Source organism: Bos grunniens, chromosome 8 (assembly GCF_055505025.1).
Source record: "Bos grunniens cultivar Pamir isolate PY7600 chromosome 8, Bosgru_T2T1.0, whole genome shotgun sequence".
NCBI classification, from domain to species: Eukaryota; Metazoa; Chordata; class Mammalia; order Artiodactyla; family Bovidae; genus Bos; species Bos grunniens.
The window spans coordinates 15,532,501-15,548,558 of record NC_141172.1 but is presented as its reverse complement, the minus strand read 5'-3'; the positions used below and the strand labels follow the sequence as shown (position 1 = coordinate 15,548,558).

Here is a 16,058-nt window from a genome sequence, read left to right as displayed (position 1 = left end):
CCTAAAATTAAAAGTGAAGTGAAAGTCACTCAGTCGTGTCCGACTCTTTGTGACCCCATGGACTACACAGTCCACAGAATTCTCCAGGCCAGAATACTGGAGTGGGTAGCCTATCCTTCTCCAGCAGATCTTCCTGACCCAGGAATCTAACTGGGGTCTACTGTACTGTAGGCAGATTCTTTACCAACTGAGCTATCAGGGAAGCCCAGATTAAAAATAAAAGAATTTTAAAAATGCCACCAGAGAACTTAGTATCCATACACTGGAAACAATATAGAATCTACAAGATTATATCAGAAAAGACAGTAAACAAGTTAAGAAGCAACAAGAAAAAAATTAACAAAAACCTAGCAAAAAATAAATATCTATCTGATGTTAGATCTATTCCAATACATTATTTAACTGTATAGTTTTCTACAAAAAGTCATGATACATGTAAAGAAGCAGGAAAATATCACAAACAGGGGGGAAAAAAGCAGCCAAGAGAAAATGTTCTTGAGAAAGCCCAAATTTTGGACTTAATAGACACAGACTTTTGGTCTTTTAAAGAAAAAAACAATAAAGGACAGAAATGGTAGAGGCCTAGTAGAAGCTGAAGAGAACAAGAAGAGATGGAAAGAATACACAGAACGGTACAAAAAAAATCTTAACGAACTGGATAACCATGATGGGATGGTCAGTCACCCAGAGCCAGACATTCTGGAGTGGGAAGTGAGGTGGGCCTTAGGAAGCTCCACTGTCCATAACGCAGGTGGATGCAAAGGAATTTCAGTAGAGCTATTCAAAACCCTAAAAGATGATGTTATCGAAGTGCTACACTCAATATGTCAGGAAATCTGGAAGACCCAGAAGTGGCCACAGGACTGAAACCCTGGCCACAGGAAAAGGTCAATCCTCATCCCAATTTCCAAGAAGGGCAGTACTAAAGAATGTTCAAAATCAGATCAGATCAGTCGCTCAGTCATGTCCAACTCTTTGCGACCCCATGAATTGCAGCACGCCAGGCCTCCCTGTCCATCACCAACTCCCGGAGTTCACTCAGACTCACGTCCATCGAGTCAGTGATGCCATTCAGCCATCTCATCCTCTGTCGTCCCCTTCTCCTCCTGCCCCCAATCCCTCCCAGCATCAGACTCTTTTCCAATGAGTCAACTCTTCGCATGAGGTGGCCAAAGTACTGGAGTTTCAGCTTTAGCATCAGTCCTTCCAAAGAAATCCCAGGGCTAATCTCCTTCAGAATGGACTGGTTGGATCTCCTTGCAGTCCAAGGGACTCTCAAGAGTCTTCTCCAACCAGTGGACAATTCCACTCATCTCCTCATGCTTAAAATCTTGCATGCTAAGCTTCAGCATTATGCAAACCAAGAACTTCCAGACATCCAAGCAGGGTTTAGAAAAGGCAGAGGAACCAGAGATCAAATTGTCAACACTCACTGGATCATATAGAACGCTAGGAAGTTTCAGAAAAACATCTACCTCTGTTTCACCGACTATGATAAAGCCTTTGACTGTGTGCATCATAACAAACTGTGGAAATCTCTTACAGAGATGGGAATATCAGACCATCTTACCTGTCTTCTGAGATACTTGTATGTAGGTCAAGAAGCAACAGTCAGAACCCTGTATGGAACAACTGACTGGTTCAAGATTAAGAAAGAAGTACGACAGGGCTGTCTGTTGTCACTCTATTTAACCTATATGCTGAGCACATCATGAGAAATTCCAGGCTGGATGAGTTACAAGCTGGAATCAAGATTGCTGGGAGAAACATCAACAACCTCAGATATGCAGATGATATCACCCTAATGGCAGAAAGTGAAGAGGAACTGAAGAGCCTCTTGATGAGGGTGAAGGAGGAGAGTGAAAGAGCTGGCTGAAAACTGAATATTAAAAAAAACTAAGATCATGGCATTAAGCCCCATCAGTTCATGGCAAATAGAAGGGGAAAATGTGGAAGTAGTGACAGATTTCCTCTTCTGGGGCTTCCAAATCACTGTGAATGGTGACTGTGGCCATGAAATCAGAAGATGATTGCTTCTTGGCAGGAAAGCTATGACAAACCTATAGACAGTATGTTGAAAAGCAGAGACATTACTCTGCTGACAAAGGTCTGTATGACAAGGGCTATGGTCTTCCCAGTGGTCACATATGGTTATGAGAGCTGGACTGTAAAGAAGGCAGAGCACCAAAGAATTGATGCCTTCAAACTGCAGCACTGGAGAAGACTCCTATGAGTCCCTTGGACAGTGAGGCGATCAAACCAGTCAATCTTAAAGGAAATCAACCCTGAACATTCATTGGAAGGACTGATGCTGAAGCTGAAACTCCAGTATTTTGGTCACCTGATGCTAACAGGCAATTCATTGGAAAAGTCTCTGATGGTGGGAAAGATTGAGGGCAGAAGGAGAAGATGGCATCAGAGGATGAGATGGCTGGATGGCATCACCAATGCAATGGACATGAATTTGGGCCAATTCTGGGATATGGTCAGGGACAGGGAAGCCTGGCGTGCTATGGTCCATGGGGTCACAAAGAACTGGACACAACTGAGAAACTGAGCAACAAAAGACACATACTTTAAATCAGCTATTGTAAATATGTTTAAAAACTAATGGAACAATGTCTAGAGAATTAAAAGAAAGTGTGAAAATGATGTTTCATCAAATAGACAGTACCAATAAAGAGAAATAGAAAAATAATCAAAGTTCTGGTGTTAAAAGGTGCAAAAACTACACAACAAGTCACTGTAGGGGTTCAACTACAGATGTAAGCTAGCAGAATAAACAGTGACCCTAAAGACAAATCACTAGATTATTCAGTTTGTGGATAAGAAAAAAGAACAAAGAAAAATTAACAGCACGTCAGATGTCTGTGGGACACCATCAAAGAGACCTATATACACATAATGTGAGTTGCACAGAAAAAGAAAGGAGCAGAAAATACTAAAGAAATAATTGTCTTAAACTTCCTGAATATTATGTAAAATATTAATCCATACATCCATGATGCTCAACAAACTGCAAGTAGAATTTACAGAGAGTTACACCTAGACATGCCAGTCAAACTGACCAAAGTCAAAGACAAAAAGAAAATCCTGAAAGTATTAACAGAAAAGTGGCATCATGTTTAAAGAATCCTTGTGAAATGACACCTCTTAAGTGTTGAAAGAAAAAAATTATTAACCAAGAATTCTATATCCAGCTAAACTCTGCTTTACAATGAAGAGGATATTAAGACATTCACAGATAATCCCAGGTGTCACTAGTGGTAAAGAAGCCATCTGCCAATGCAGGACATGTAAGAGACATGGGCTCGATCCCTGGGTCAAGAAGATCCCCTGAAGGGGGACAAGGCAATCCACTTGAGTATTCTTTCCTGGAGAATCCCATGGACAGAGGAGCCTGGTGGGCTACAGCCCATAGGGTCGCAAAGAACTGCACAAAACCGAAGTGAATTAGCACGCACAGATAAACTCTGACGGAATCTGTCACTAGCAGATCTATCTTGCAAGAAATGCTAAAGGGATTCTTTAAGTCTGAAAAGGACGGTAAAAGGTAATTTGAATCCACATGAATAAATGAAGACCACTGGTAAATGTAATTCCACAGGAAAATATACAAAAGAATAAATGTTTTTGTAATATCTAAGAGATGATAAAATAAAGCAAGAATTATAAAATTGAATTATAGGTTTATAATATATGATGCAATATATGACAGTAGTGGTAAAAAGGAATGACAGAAAGGGAGATTTACAAGAGCAATTTTCTGAATACTACTGAAATTAATTAGTTTTAATTTGAACTAGATTGTCAGAAATTAAAATGGTAACTGTAATCCTTACTATAAACAGTAAGAACACAATTCAAAAGATATAATCAAAGAAATGACCTGGGCAATTAACAGTAAACTAGAAAATATTTAACACAAAAGAAAGCAACAATTGTAGAGGAAATAAAAAGAAAAATCACACAGTAAAATCCTATTTTATTAGTTATTAGTCACTGAATTAAATGTAAATAGATTAAACACTCCATTTACATTTGGAAGAATGGGGAAAAATATGAGTCAACTATATGCTGTTTACAAGACACACACTAAACTCAAAGACCAAAGAGGCTGAAAGCAAAAGGAAGCTAATTGAGATACTCTGTAAGCATTAATTCAAAGATATTTGGAGCAGCTACACCAACATCAGACAATAGAATCTTTAAAACAGAAGTTGTTACTAGAGACAAAGAAATACATTTTATAATGGTAAGAGGATCAATCCATTGGGAAGACAAAATGATTATAAACATACATGCATCTTATATCAAAACACCAAAATGCACAAAGCAAAACTAACAGAATCGAGTAAACAATAACTCAACAATCAACTGGAAACTTCAATACCACACTTCCAATAATCGATACAAGTCAGAAAACCAAGAAAAAGTGCGATACTTCAACTATGAAGTGATTATACCTCATAGTCATCTATGGAATACTCCACAGGCAAGAAAATACATATACTTCTAAAAAAGTGCATATACTTTTCAAGTACACATATTATATTTTTTAGGGCAGATCATAAAACATTTTCGTAGAGCAGTTAAGTCATAAAACAATCCTCAGTAAATTTAAAAGGACTAATGCCATACAAAGAATGTTCTCCGACCACAACGGTACTATATTACAGACAGCAGAATATTTAAGAAATTCATAAATAAGTGGAAATTAAATTACACATTCCTAAATAACAAACAGATGAAAGAAGAAATAAAAAGGAAAAAATTCTGAGATGAATGAAAATGGAAACACAACATACAACTTATAGGATGCACCTAAAATAATGCTTAGAGTAAAAATAATATTGTAAATGGCTATATTTAAAGATTTCAAATCAGCTACTTTGCCTTCCACCTTAAGAAACTAGAATTTTAATGGGAAACTAAACCCAAAGAAAGCAAAAGGAATCAAATAATAAACACTAGAGTGGAAGTAAAATAAAGAATTAAAGGAGTGGGAGGTAGGAGGGAAGTTCAAGAGACAGGGGACATATATGTACCTATTGATTCAAGTTGATGTATGGCAGAAGCCAACACAATATTATAAGCAACCATCATTCAATTAAAAATAAACTTTAAAAAATAATTAAAAATAGAGACAATCAACAAAACTAAAAGTTGAATTCTTTGAAAAGATCAACCAAATTGATAAAACTTTAGCTAGACTGACCAAAAATGAGAAGACTCAAATTATTAAAATCAATAATGAAAGAAGACATCACTATAGCACTTGCAGAAATAGAGTCATAAAGGAATACTATAAACAACTCTATGGCAATATATTAGAAAATTTAAATGAAACTGAGAAAGGGCATGTACAAAAACCCAACAGCTACTATTGTACTTAATGAAGAAAAACGGAAAGCTTTCCCCCCTTACATGAGGGACTTTAAAAAAGATTAAAACACATGGGAATCAACTCAACAAAGGCACTTCAAGACTTGTACTCTGAAAAAATACAAAAACTGTTGAAAGGAATTAAAGAAGATCTAAATAAATGTAAAGGCATTTCATGTTCATGGTTCTAAGACTGAATATTGTTAATGGTTGTTGCTAAGTCACTTCAGTCGTGTCCGACTCTGTGCGACCCCATAGACGGCAGCCCACCAGGCTCCCCCGTCCCTGGGATTCTCCAGGCAAGAACACTAGAGTGGGTTGCCATTTCCTTCTCCGATGCATGAAAGTGAAAAGTGAAAGGGAAGTCGCTCAGTCGTGTCCGACTCTTTGTGACCCCATGGACTGCAGCCTACCAGGCTCCTCTGTCCGTGAAATTTTCCAGGCAAGAGTACTGGAGTGGGGTGCCATCGCCTTCTCCACTGTTAATGGTAATACTCCACAAATTGATCTACTGATTGAAAACAACCTCTATCAAAATCGTAACTCGATATTTTTGAGAAATATAAGCTGATCCTAAAAGTTACATGGATAGGCCAGGGACCAAAATGGTGTTGCAAAAGAACAACAAATTTAAAGACCTCACACTTTCAATTTCAATACTTACTACAAAGCTACAGTAATTAAAACTGTATAGTGCTAACATAACAACAGAAATAGAGATCAATGGAATGGAATCATAGAAAAAAATTTATGGTCAGTTCCACTACGTTTCAACAGAAGTGATAAGAAAATTAATTGAGGGAAAAACAATCTTTTGAAAAAGTGATGCTATGAAACCGGATATCCACACTCAAAAGAGTGAAGTTGGACCTCTACCTCGCACATTATGCAAAAATCAATTCTAAACAATCATACACTTAAGTATAAAACTACAACTCTCAATCTCTTAGGAAAAAAAAATTACTTTGTGACTTAGTTATCTTACATAGGATACTAAGACCACAAGAAAAATAAATTCGAATACATCATGGTGAAAAACTTTGTGCTGCAATTGATAACATCAAGAAAGTGAGAAGAAAACCCACAGACAGAACTTTTGCTAATGTTTATCAAAGAGATCTGTATCCAGAATATGTAAAGCGGGCTTCCCTGGTAGCTCAGCTGGTAAAGAATCTATCTGCAATGCAGGAGACTTGGATTCGATCCCTGGGTTGGGAAGATCCCCTGGAGACAGGAACGGCTACCCACTCCAGTATTCTGACCTGGAGAATTCCATGGACTGTATAGTCAGTGGGGTCGCAAAGAGTCGGACATGACTGAGCGACTTTCACTTCACTATCAGTTATAAAGGCCTTTTTCGTATTGATCTGAAATCTGCCTCTTCCTGCATTCACCCATGGTGAATGGTTTTCTAACGTTGCCTTCTTTTCTATTTGTCTTCTGGTTGTGCTGAGTCTTCACTGCTGCATGACTGTTCCTTAGCTGCAGTGGCAGGGGCTACTCTATCATTGTGGTGGCTTCTCTTGTTGCAGGGCTCAGGCTCTAGAGCACAGGCTCAGTAGTTGTGGCACAGGCTTAGTTGCTCTGAGGCACGCGGGATCTTTCTGGATTAGGGGCTGAACTCATGTCTCCTGCATCTGCAGGCGTATTCTTTACCACTGGGCCACCAGGGAAGCCCATTTACAGTGTCTAGAGGGAGGGGGCATATGTATACCTATAGCTGATTCATGTTGATGTATGGCAGAAACCATCACAATATTGTAAAGTAACTATCCTCCAATTAAAAATAAAATTTAATTAAAATAAATAAATAAATAAAAATAACCTCCAGAGTCATCTGAATTTGCCCCAGAGAAGGGCAGCACAAAGCCCAAGTCTAGTGCTCAGAAGTGTGTTTAACAGTGTTTTAAATAGAGATTTTAAAATAGAAAGTATTGAAAGACTAGAAATCTGTAAATTCTGAACTTGAATTTCCAAACTGCAATAATCAGATGGAGCTGAGAAGTGTCTGCTTGCCTTTAGATGGGACTCACTCTATCTAGAACAGGCTTCCCCAGTGGCTCAGTTGTGAAGAATCCGCCTGCCAAGAGACGTGGGTTCAGTCCCTTGGTCTGGAAGATGCCCTCAAGAAGGAAAAAACAACCCACTCCAGTATTCTTGCCTGGGAAGTCCTATGGACAGAGGAACCTGGTGGGCTATAGTCCATGGGTAATGAGAGAGTCAGATTCGACTGAGTGACTAAATAACAGCAACGACTCTATCTAGTAAGATAGAGTCCTCACTTCTCCACACTGGATTTTTTAAAAGTGCATGGGATAGCAACTACAGCTATTGCCACTGATTTGAAAGGTTTCAATTTGGTTAAAAAAAAAAAAAAACTGAGTAGCAACTACAGAGAATTCCAGAAAAACATCTACTTCTGCTTTATTGATTACACCAAAGCCTTTGTGTGGATCACAACAAACTGTGGAAAATTCTTCAAGAGATGGGAATATCAGACCACCGTACCTTCCTCCTGAGAAATCTGTATGTAGGACAAGAAGCAACAGTTAAAAATGGACATGGAATAACAGATTGGCTCCAAATCAGGAAAGGAGTACGTCAAGGCTGTATATTGTTACCCTGCTGATTTAACTTATATGCAGAGTGCATCATGTGAAATGCCAGGCTGGATGAAGCACAAGCTGAAATCAAGATTGCTGGGAGAAATATCAACAACCTCAGACATGCAGATGACACCACCCTTATGGCAGAAAGTGAAGAACTAAAAAGCCTCTTGATGAAAGTGAAAGAGGAGAGTTAAAAAGCTAGCTTAAAAGTCAACATTCAAAAAACAAAGATCATGGCATCTGGTCCCATCATTTCATGGCAAATAGATGGAGAAACAATGGAAACAGTGATAGACTTTATCTTCTTGGGCTCTAAAATCACTGCAGATGGTGACTGAGGTCATGAAATTAAAAGACACGTGCTCCATGGAAGAAAAGCTTTGACTAACCTAGACAGTATATTTAAAAGCAGAGACATTACTTTGCTGACAAAGGTCTGTAAAGTGAAAGCTATGGTTTTTCCAGTGGTCATGTATGGATGTGAGAGTTGGACCATAAAGAAAGCTGAGCGCTAAAGAATTGATGCTTTTGAACTGTGGTGTTGGAGAAGACTCTTGAGAGTCCCTTGGACTGCAAGGAAATCAAGCCAGTTAATCCTAAAAGAAATCAGTCCTGAATAGTCATTGGAAGGACTGATGCTGAAGCTGAAACTCCAATACTTTGGCCACCTGATGTGAAAAGAACTGACTCATTGGAAAAGACCCTGATGCTAGGAAAGACTGAAGGCAGGAGAAGGGGGCGACAGAGAATGAGATGGTTGGATGGCATCACTGACTCTGTGGAAGTGAGTTTGAGGAAACTCCGGGAGTTGGTGATGGACAGGGAAGCCTGGCATGCTGCAGTCATGTCCACAAAAAGTTGGACATGACTGAGCAACTGAAGTGAACTGACTGAACTACAAACACAGGTGCTGCAAGAAGCCAGGCATGGCGTATAAATGCGCACAGCAGGCGTATGTAATAGGGAGTGGTGACGACTGGCTCACCAGACGGTATATAAAGTCAGGAGACACAACTCGGATTAATATACTACTGGCCTAGATAGGAATTCACGGATGAAGACAGTTTTTAATCATTAAAAGTTACCAGAGTACTTTTTACAACGCTCCCAGGTGGCACTAGTGGTAAAGAACCTGCCTGCAACGCAGGAGACTTAAGGAACGCAGGTTCAATCCCTGGGTTGGGAAGAGCCCCTGGGGGAGGAGGGCAACGCACTCCAGTCTTGCCTGGAGAAGCCCATGGACAGAGAAGCCTGGCGGGCTATAGTCCATGGGATTGCAAGGGGTCAGACATGACTGAAGTGACTTAGCACGCACGCAAAGACCAGAGAAGCCATTCAAGACAGAGGGAAAACCCAGGCCCACAGCCTGGCTTCAATACCTGTGGCGGATTCATTTTGATATTTGGCAAAACTAATACTATTATGTAAAGTTTAAAAATAAAATAAAATTAAAAAAAAAAAAAGCAGTGGAGATAAACTTAATAAATTTCTTTGGTAATTGTGCCCTACGAGTTCATTCAGTATAATTGTGTGTGTGTGTGTGTTTTCAGATATATTATGTAGTACTGACCTTCTTAAATGCCTCATCCTCTGTTTTATAAACTTTCAAATACTTGTCAAAGAAGAGGTTGACATAACACCGTCTTACTTCATCAGGGACTTTGGGTGCGGATTCTGATGCTCCTAAAGCCTGCTTCCGATGGCCACCTCGTATTTCACCATCCTGATAAATATAAAATCACTGATTAGAGGAAAAAAGAATACGTGTGTTTTCTGTTTAACATTCCAACCATGTGTCTAGGGGTAAAGGTATCTTAGGTGAGCTTTATGTCAAAATTAAATTTGAAAATTATTCCAAGTTTTAAACTCATTAAAAGTAGAATAAAGGCAAGGTATAAATCATCTATACTCACAAAAGAGGAAATGGGATGGCTGCCTATACATCCACCATTTTTATTTAAACTTTTTATTTTGTAATGGAGTAGAGCCGATTATGGAGAATGGCAACCCACTCTGGTATTTTTGCCTGCGAAATCCTGTGGACAGAGGAGTCTGGCAGGCTACAGTCCATGGGGTCGCAAAGAGTCAGGCATTGACTGAACAGAGCCGATTAACAACGTGAGAGTTTCAGGTGTGTCCACCATTATTAAGGCTGATCTGATTACCCATCTATCTGCTGCTTCCGCATCCAGATGAGGTCCTCAGATCAGCTTCTGAGGTGGAAGGGGGGTAGTTTACCATTCTTAAAACAAATATATATATCCTAATGCCTTTCAGTTACCATTGCATTGAGAAAAATGTTTGGACTTAAAATTTATGAAAGATCCATGCATATTCAATATTGAAATGACCACAACTAGGGGCTTCCCTGGTGGCTCAGTGGTAAAGAACACACTTGCAGTGCAAGAGACACAGGTTCGATCCCTGATCCAGGAAGATCCCACGTGCTGTGGAGCAACTAAGCCTAGGCACCACAACTGTTAAGCCCGAGCTCTAGAGCCCACATGCCACAACTCCTGAAGCCCGCGCACCTGGAGCCCAAGTTCTGCAACAAGAGGAACCACTGCAATGAAAAGCCTGCCCACCGCAGCTAGAGAGAAGCTCCTGCTCACCGCAACTAGAGAAGAGCTCATGCAGCAACAAAGCCCCAGCCCGGACAAAAATAAATAAATAAAAATTCAAATGATCCCAGCCAGAAACGAGGTGAGCATTCCTTCTGAAGGACTTTAAGAGACTGTGGGAATTCGAGAATGAGTTAAACTACCTCACTTTCAGGGAGGGGGAAAGCCTTAAAACTTGACAGTTCCTTGACAAGGAATACTTGGTAAAAAAAGAAAAAAAAAATCACTGCCACAAGTAAGAGAAAAATGACTAAAGATGTAAGGCTGTACTATCTTATTACTTGTGGGCATTATTTTCTGAAGGTCTGTCTCTCTCTGTCCCATACCCCGGTCTCTCTCACATACTTATATACACCCCTCACTTCCTGTGCCTTGAAAGGCATATTCCAATGTCCATCTCTGCTCTGAAAAAAATCTGAGATGGCTTAAATTAATCATAGCTATAGACGTAAGGTGCTTCCGAGGTGGCTCCGTGGTAAAGAATCCACCTGCCAAAACTTGGGGGGTTTGATCCCTGGGTTGGGAGGATCCCCTGGAGCAAGAAATGGCAACCCACTCTGGCATTCTTGCCTGGGAAATCCCATGGACAGAGGAGCCTGAAGGACTACGGTCTATAGTGTCACAAAGAGTCAGACATGTCTGAGCAACTGAGCACGCATACAGGTCTGAAAAATACATGCCTAACATTTCCAAGGATGCATGTGTGCACATTCAGTTTCTCGGTCGTGTACGACTCTTTGCAATCCCATGGAATGTAGCCTGCCAGGAAAACCAAATTAACTGAAAGTGACAAATAGGCATAAATAACTCTATTTAAGGGTCACCAAAAAGGTTGAAATTTCTCTTCAGGAGGTTTGGCATTTATCTGAATTAGAGATTTTCGAGAGAGAAGAATACAGCCACCCTCTAAGGGGATCAATATGTGGGCAGGATTAGACATTTATTAGAGATAAAGCTCTGGTCCTCAGACTGAGTTTATAGTACCTTAACAGGAAAAGAAGCAATAGTTTTCACAGGAATGTGTGATCTGTTTGGCTTTGCAACTGGATTTTCCTTTGAAGGAACTACATCCTCTTGAAGGCTGCTTGATGTACATGAATTTTCTAAGAGGTTCAAAACGAATGGGAGAAAAAGGAAAATGTATATTTTAATGTCATTAGTCTCAGATGATTTGAGTTTATTTTATCAACTCAGAATTTCACAATGTTTTGCTTATAGGCTTGAGATATTAATATATATTCTTCCCTTGAAGAAAAAAAAAATGCAAACACAAAAGGATTCCAAGTGACCAACTCCAGGATAACCTAGAAGAGCAAATTTAATTTATAAAGCAACTTCCCTCATGTAAGAATGCATGCAAAATGACTATTTATTGCCTAACATATAAACATCATGCTAATCATATTATTTCATGTAAAGCTTTATGTGATATAATTGGTAATATATGGACTTTATAGAAAATGTTTTTTAAAATAAAGTAAAATTTCATTTATTAAATAATTGGCTAAACAAAGCTTTTCTCATACCTCCTAAGGCTTTCCTCTGGCTCTGAGAGGCTGGACATACAAAGGTATTTTTCTTCTGTTCTGAAGTGGCAGGATCAAAAGCCTGCCCGTCCTTAACGGCAGTCATCATCTGCACTACTTGTTGTTGGGTCTGAAAGATCCCAGTGCGACTAATTAGTAACAAGATTATCCCCCGAACAGACTAGTCATCTGTTTTCAGGTTGATACCAATAAACATCAACATAATACAAAAGAAAACTGATTTTAAAAATTGATAAGATGGATAATTTCAAGTTCCTCTTCGCACAAAAGCTCTTTGGAAATGCCTACATTTATGATACTACATGGGCTTCCCAGGTGGCTCAGTGGTAAAGAACCCGGTCTGCCAATGCAGGAGACCCAGGTTCGATCCTTGGGTTAGGAAGATCTCCTGGAGAAGGGAATGGCAACCCACTCCAGTGTTCTTGCCTGGAGAATGCCATGGACAGAGAAGCCTGGACAGAGTGCTGGGGTTGCAAAGAGCTGGACATGACTAAGCGAACATGCATGAATAATACTGTATGTGCTCTAATACACACATAACTGGAGTATACCCCAAAATAAATTGAAATAATAAAACTGAACAACTATTTAAGCATATAAGAAATTTTTCTTGAAATAAGAAAGAAAATATAATCTTATAAGAAAAAGATACTTTGTCTGCAGGTTTAAGTGTTAATAAGACATTCTACTCAAGTTACTGGAATTCAAACTTAAGAAGAGAATCCTCTAGGTAGCCAGGCAAACGCATCAGGTGACCCACGCTGGGAGTGATAGCAAAGTAGCATCAGACTCCTCCACAGCAATGTTCATTACTAGAAGGGAACATATCACAAAATGTTCAGCTTCACCAGTAATCAAAGAAATGTAATACAAAATAAGGAAATAAAATCTCACTCAGATTTACAGGTTTAAAAAAAAAAACAATATCCACTTTCTGTAAGGTTTGTGGGGAGGGAACTCTGAACACTGTAGGACTGTAAACTGTCACAACCCTTCTAGAAGGCAAAACAGCAAAATATTTTTTAAACGATAAATTTATCTTTTGTCCAGTTACTTCCATGTGTAAGAATTTACTTTTTAAAAAAGTCACTGATGAAACCAACAATCATTTAAATTAAGAATTTGGAAAGATACTATATAGCACAGTAAAATGAAAACTATAAATATCACAACATTTGCAATGAACAGGAAACAAGATTAGCCTCTAGCAAAACTTTTTTCATAAGACAGAAGGGGAGTGAAACTAGTTTAGTAAATATCTATAATATCTGGCTCTGGGATAGGCAGGCATTCACTACTTCCAGTTCATGGACATGGAAATGAAGCACAAAGAAATTAAATATTTGTTCAAGGACATTCAACTCTTCTGAGAACTGGAATTTGAGCTGTTACCTGCGACTTAGAAGCATAAATTCTTTTTATGACATGCAAAAGATTCTACTGTGAGTATATACCAAGTACAAGTAATACAGAGATGAGTGCAGAGAAAGTTTGCGTTAAATAACATTTTTACATCTCATAAAACAACTTAAACATTTATAATATAAATTTATAAGAGGTTCAAATTACTTTTGAAAACAGTCAAGTCCCTTTACTCACTCTAGTTAGATTCGATAAGAGTCTGGCAAACAAGGGGTTAGAGAATACCAAACCACTGCTCCTACTACAGGCATCTCACAACAGCTGCATAAGTCAATACATAACCTTGCGATGTGTGTGTTTCTGTTTAAAAATACTTCATTTAGTAGACTGCTGATTAATATTGAATTTGTGGTCAATAGCACTAATAACTCATGCCTGAACAAAGTTGTTTTAACACACATTTTCTCTGTCAGGCACAGTGCAATCTTCTTGCTCCAAGGAACAGAGGACAGGACTCCACCTGGAGACCATTTTAAATAACAAAATCACCAACAAAGCACACAAAAATGCAGAAAATATGGCACTAAATAGACTCAGATAAGATTAACAGTATGACCACTGGACAAGAAGGCCGTGTTCCAGTGTTTAGTCTTAGCTGGGAATGTGTATGTCAGGGAATTCAATTTTTTTTTTTTTGCCACTGTGTGTGTCTACCCGCCACCGCTGCCAAGTCGCTTCAGTCGTGTCTGACTCTGTGCGACCCCACGGACTGCAGCCTACCAGGTTTCTCCATCCATGGGATTCTCCAGGCAAGAACACTGGAGTGGGTTACCATATCCTTCTCCAGTGTGTATCTACAGAGGACCACAGAAGCATCAGTATTGATTTTAAAGATACAAATTCATTTTACTGAATAGATGAATCTGCAAAAACAGAATCTGAAAATAATGAGGATTGACCATATTAATTCATAGTTCAAAGGTTATACAAAAACAATATACCTGCTTTTAATGAAAATGTTAGATAATGGGGAAAAAAGGAAGGTTTTGAAAAACTCTTACAAGTAGGCAGTGTATTTGTTGACTGCCCGCTTGTGCCCCCTAGTGGATAAAAGGTAACAAGTACTAGAATACACTTGAGCTTGAAATGACAATGTAACTTTATATTAAGTGCAGCGAGAAAGCCAGAGGGAGGGAGGGAGGGAGGGATGGGGGACAGAAAGAGAAACAAAATGACTCACCTCAACCTTGGCAGTGTGTGCAATTCTCCTTTTTGGTCCAGAAATGTTTTGGTAATACAGCATATCTAATTCCATTTGCTTTCCTGAAGCCTAGTGGGAAAACGATAAGAGTTATCCAATTTCAGTGTAGTAAAAGCAAATTTATTGTTTCCTGAAGAGCCACAGAAATCCAAAATGCAAAACACTGGGCAAATTATTAAAAAATAATTCACAAAAAATAACTTATTTTGGATAATTTGACATGCACAGATATTCCTATAAAAGATTCCTTTGACAAATCAGCTATCAGTTACTGTACATAATACCATGGCCTCTGGAAACTGTCAAGCTTGCAAGATGTAATGGCTGGCCACTTACCAAGGTTTAGCCTTGTCATTCTAATACATTATTAATTATAATATTATAAATATATTTCATTATTATTTTTATTAAATGTTATTTAAATTAAAATTTTATTTTTATTATAGTATCTTAATTTTAATATTAGAAATATATAATAGATGGTACATATATTTTATAAAGTTTAGAATATAGAGAATATGTATTTAAGGGAAACGCTTTTAGATTTAGGAAAAGGATTAAAAAAATAAAAGTGACCAACCTGTTTAGCAGTCTCTCCCTCATGATCTTGGCTTTGTGTGAACTCACTGAAAATTCGAAGACATTTCTTCGTAGTGTCAGAGTCAGAGGGAGTGTCATTTCCAGTATATTCCTTATCTAAACCAAATTCAACTAACCTGCTGTCTTCAAAAATAGTCAAGTCTTGACTATCGTCTGGTGCTGTCAGAACTTTGTCTTTCAAGTGATCGTCTGAATAAGAGAATTGGAGTTGGCTTGGTGAAGATAGCCATTCGGTCTCTTCTTTTTGAGTATCATCAGTTTTTACATGTCTTGTCCTCTTTGGATACCTTTCACTATGACTTCCTGTCTGGATTTCTTTGTGCCTGGGAGGGGCATAAGATATATTTTCTCCTGAAATGCAAACATGCATCTTCTCACCACCAAAGCTTCCCATCTTAGAAATGTGGTTTTGATCACCACACGTGTTTATCTTAGTTTTAGCATCTAGTGAGGTTTTCATGAGTGATCTTGATAGTTCTAGCTTGTTACTGTCATCTTCTCTGTGTGCGGTTAGTTGGGTTTCACCTGTTTTTTCCTCTTCTATGCCACTGATCTGAAGATTTCTTTCCTCCGGAGGCACTACCTGTATCCTTTCCTCCATATTCTGATATTTAAAGCCTCTAAAGCGTTTAGATTTCCTAGAAACAGGAATGATTGGAGGTACATCCATTAC

At 38.7% G+C, this 16,058-nt stretch overlaps 1 protein-coding gene across 6 annotated transcripts in view; it reads right to left on the bottom strand.

The window, feature by feature from the left end:
* EQTN (equatorin) overlaps positions 1 to 16,058 on the bottom strand; it is a 59,034-nt gene that overhangs the window by 24,220 nt on the left and 18,756 nt on the right. For 5 of the 6 annotated variants that reach the window (XM_086414916.1, XM_086414915.1, XM_086414910.1 and 2 more), the window contains 5 exons: positions 15,366 to 16,058; positions 14,771 to 14,854; positions 12,142 to 12,271; positions 11,600 to 11,718; positions 9,565 to 9,717 (listed from right to left, as the gene is read on the bottom strand). The exon at positions 15,366 to 16,058 is cut by the window's right edge and continues 467 nt beyond it. In XM_086414916.1, the coding sequence (XP_086271042.1) occupies positions 9,565 to 9,717; positions 11,600 to 11,718; positions 12,142 to 12,271; positions 14,771 to 14,854; positions 15,366 to 16,058 (1,179 nt within the window). Of the gene's footprint in view, positions 1 to 9,564; positions 9,718 to 11,599; positions 11,719 to 12,141; positions 12,272 to 14,764; positions 14,855 to 15,365 lie in introns of all 6 variants that reach the window. The other variant, XM_086414913.1, reaches the window with a different exon arrangement.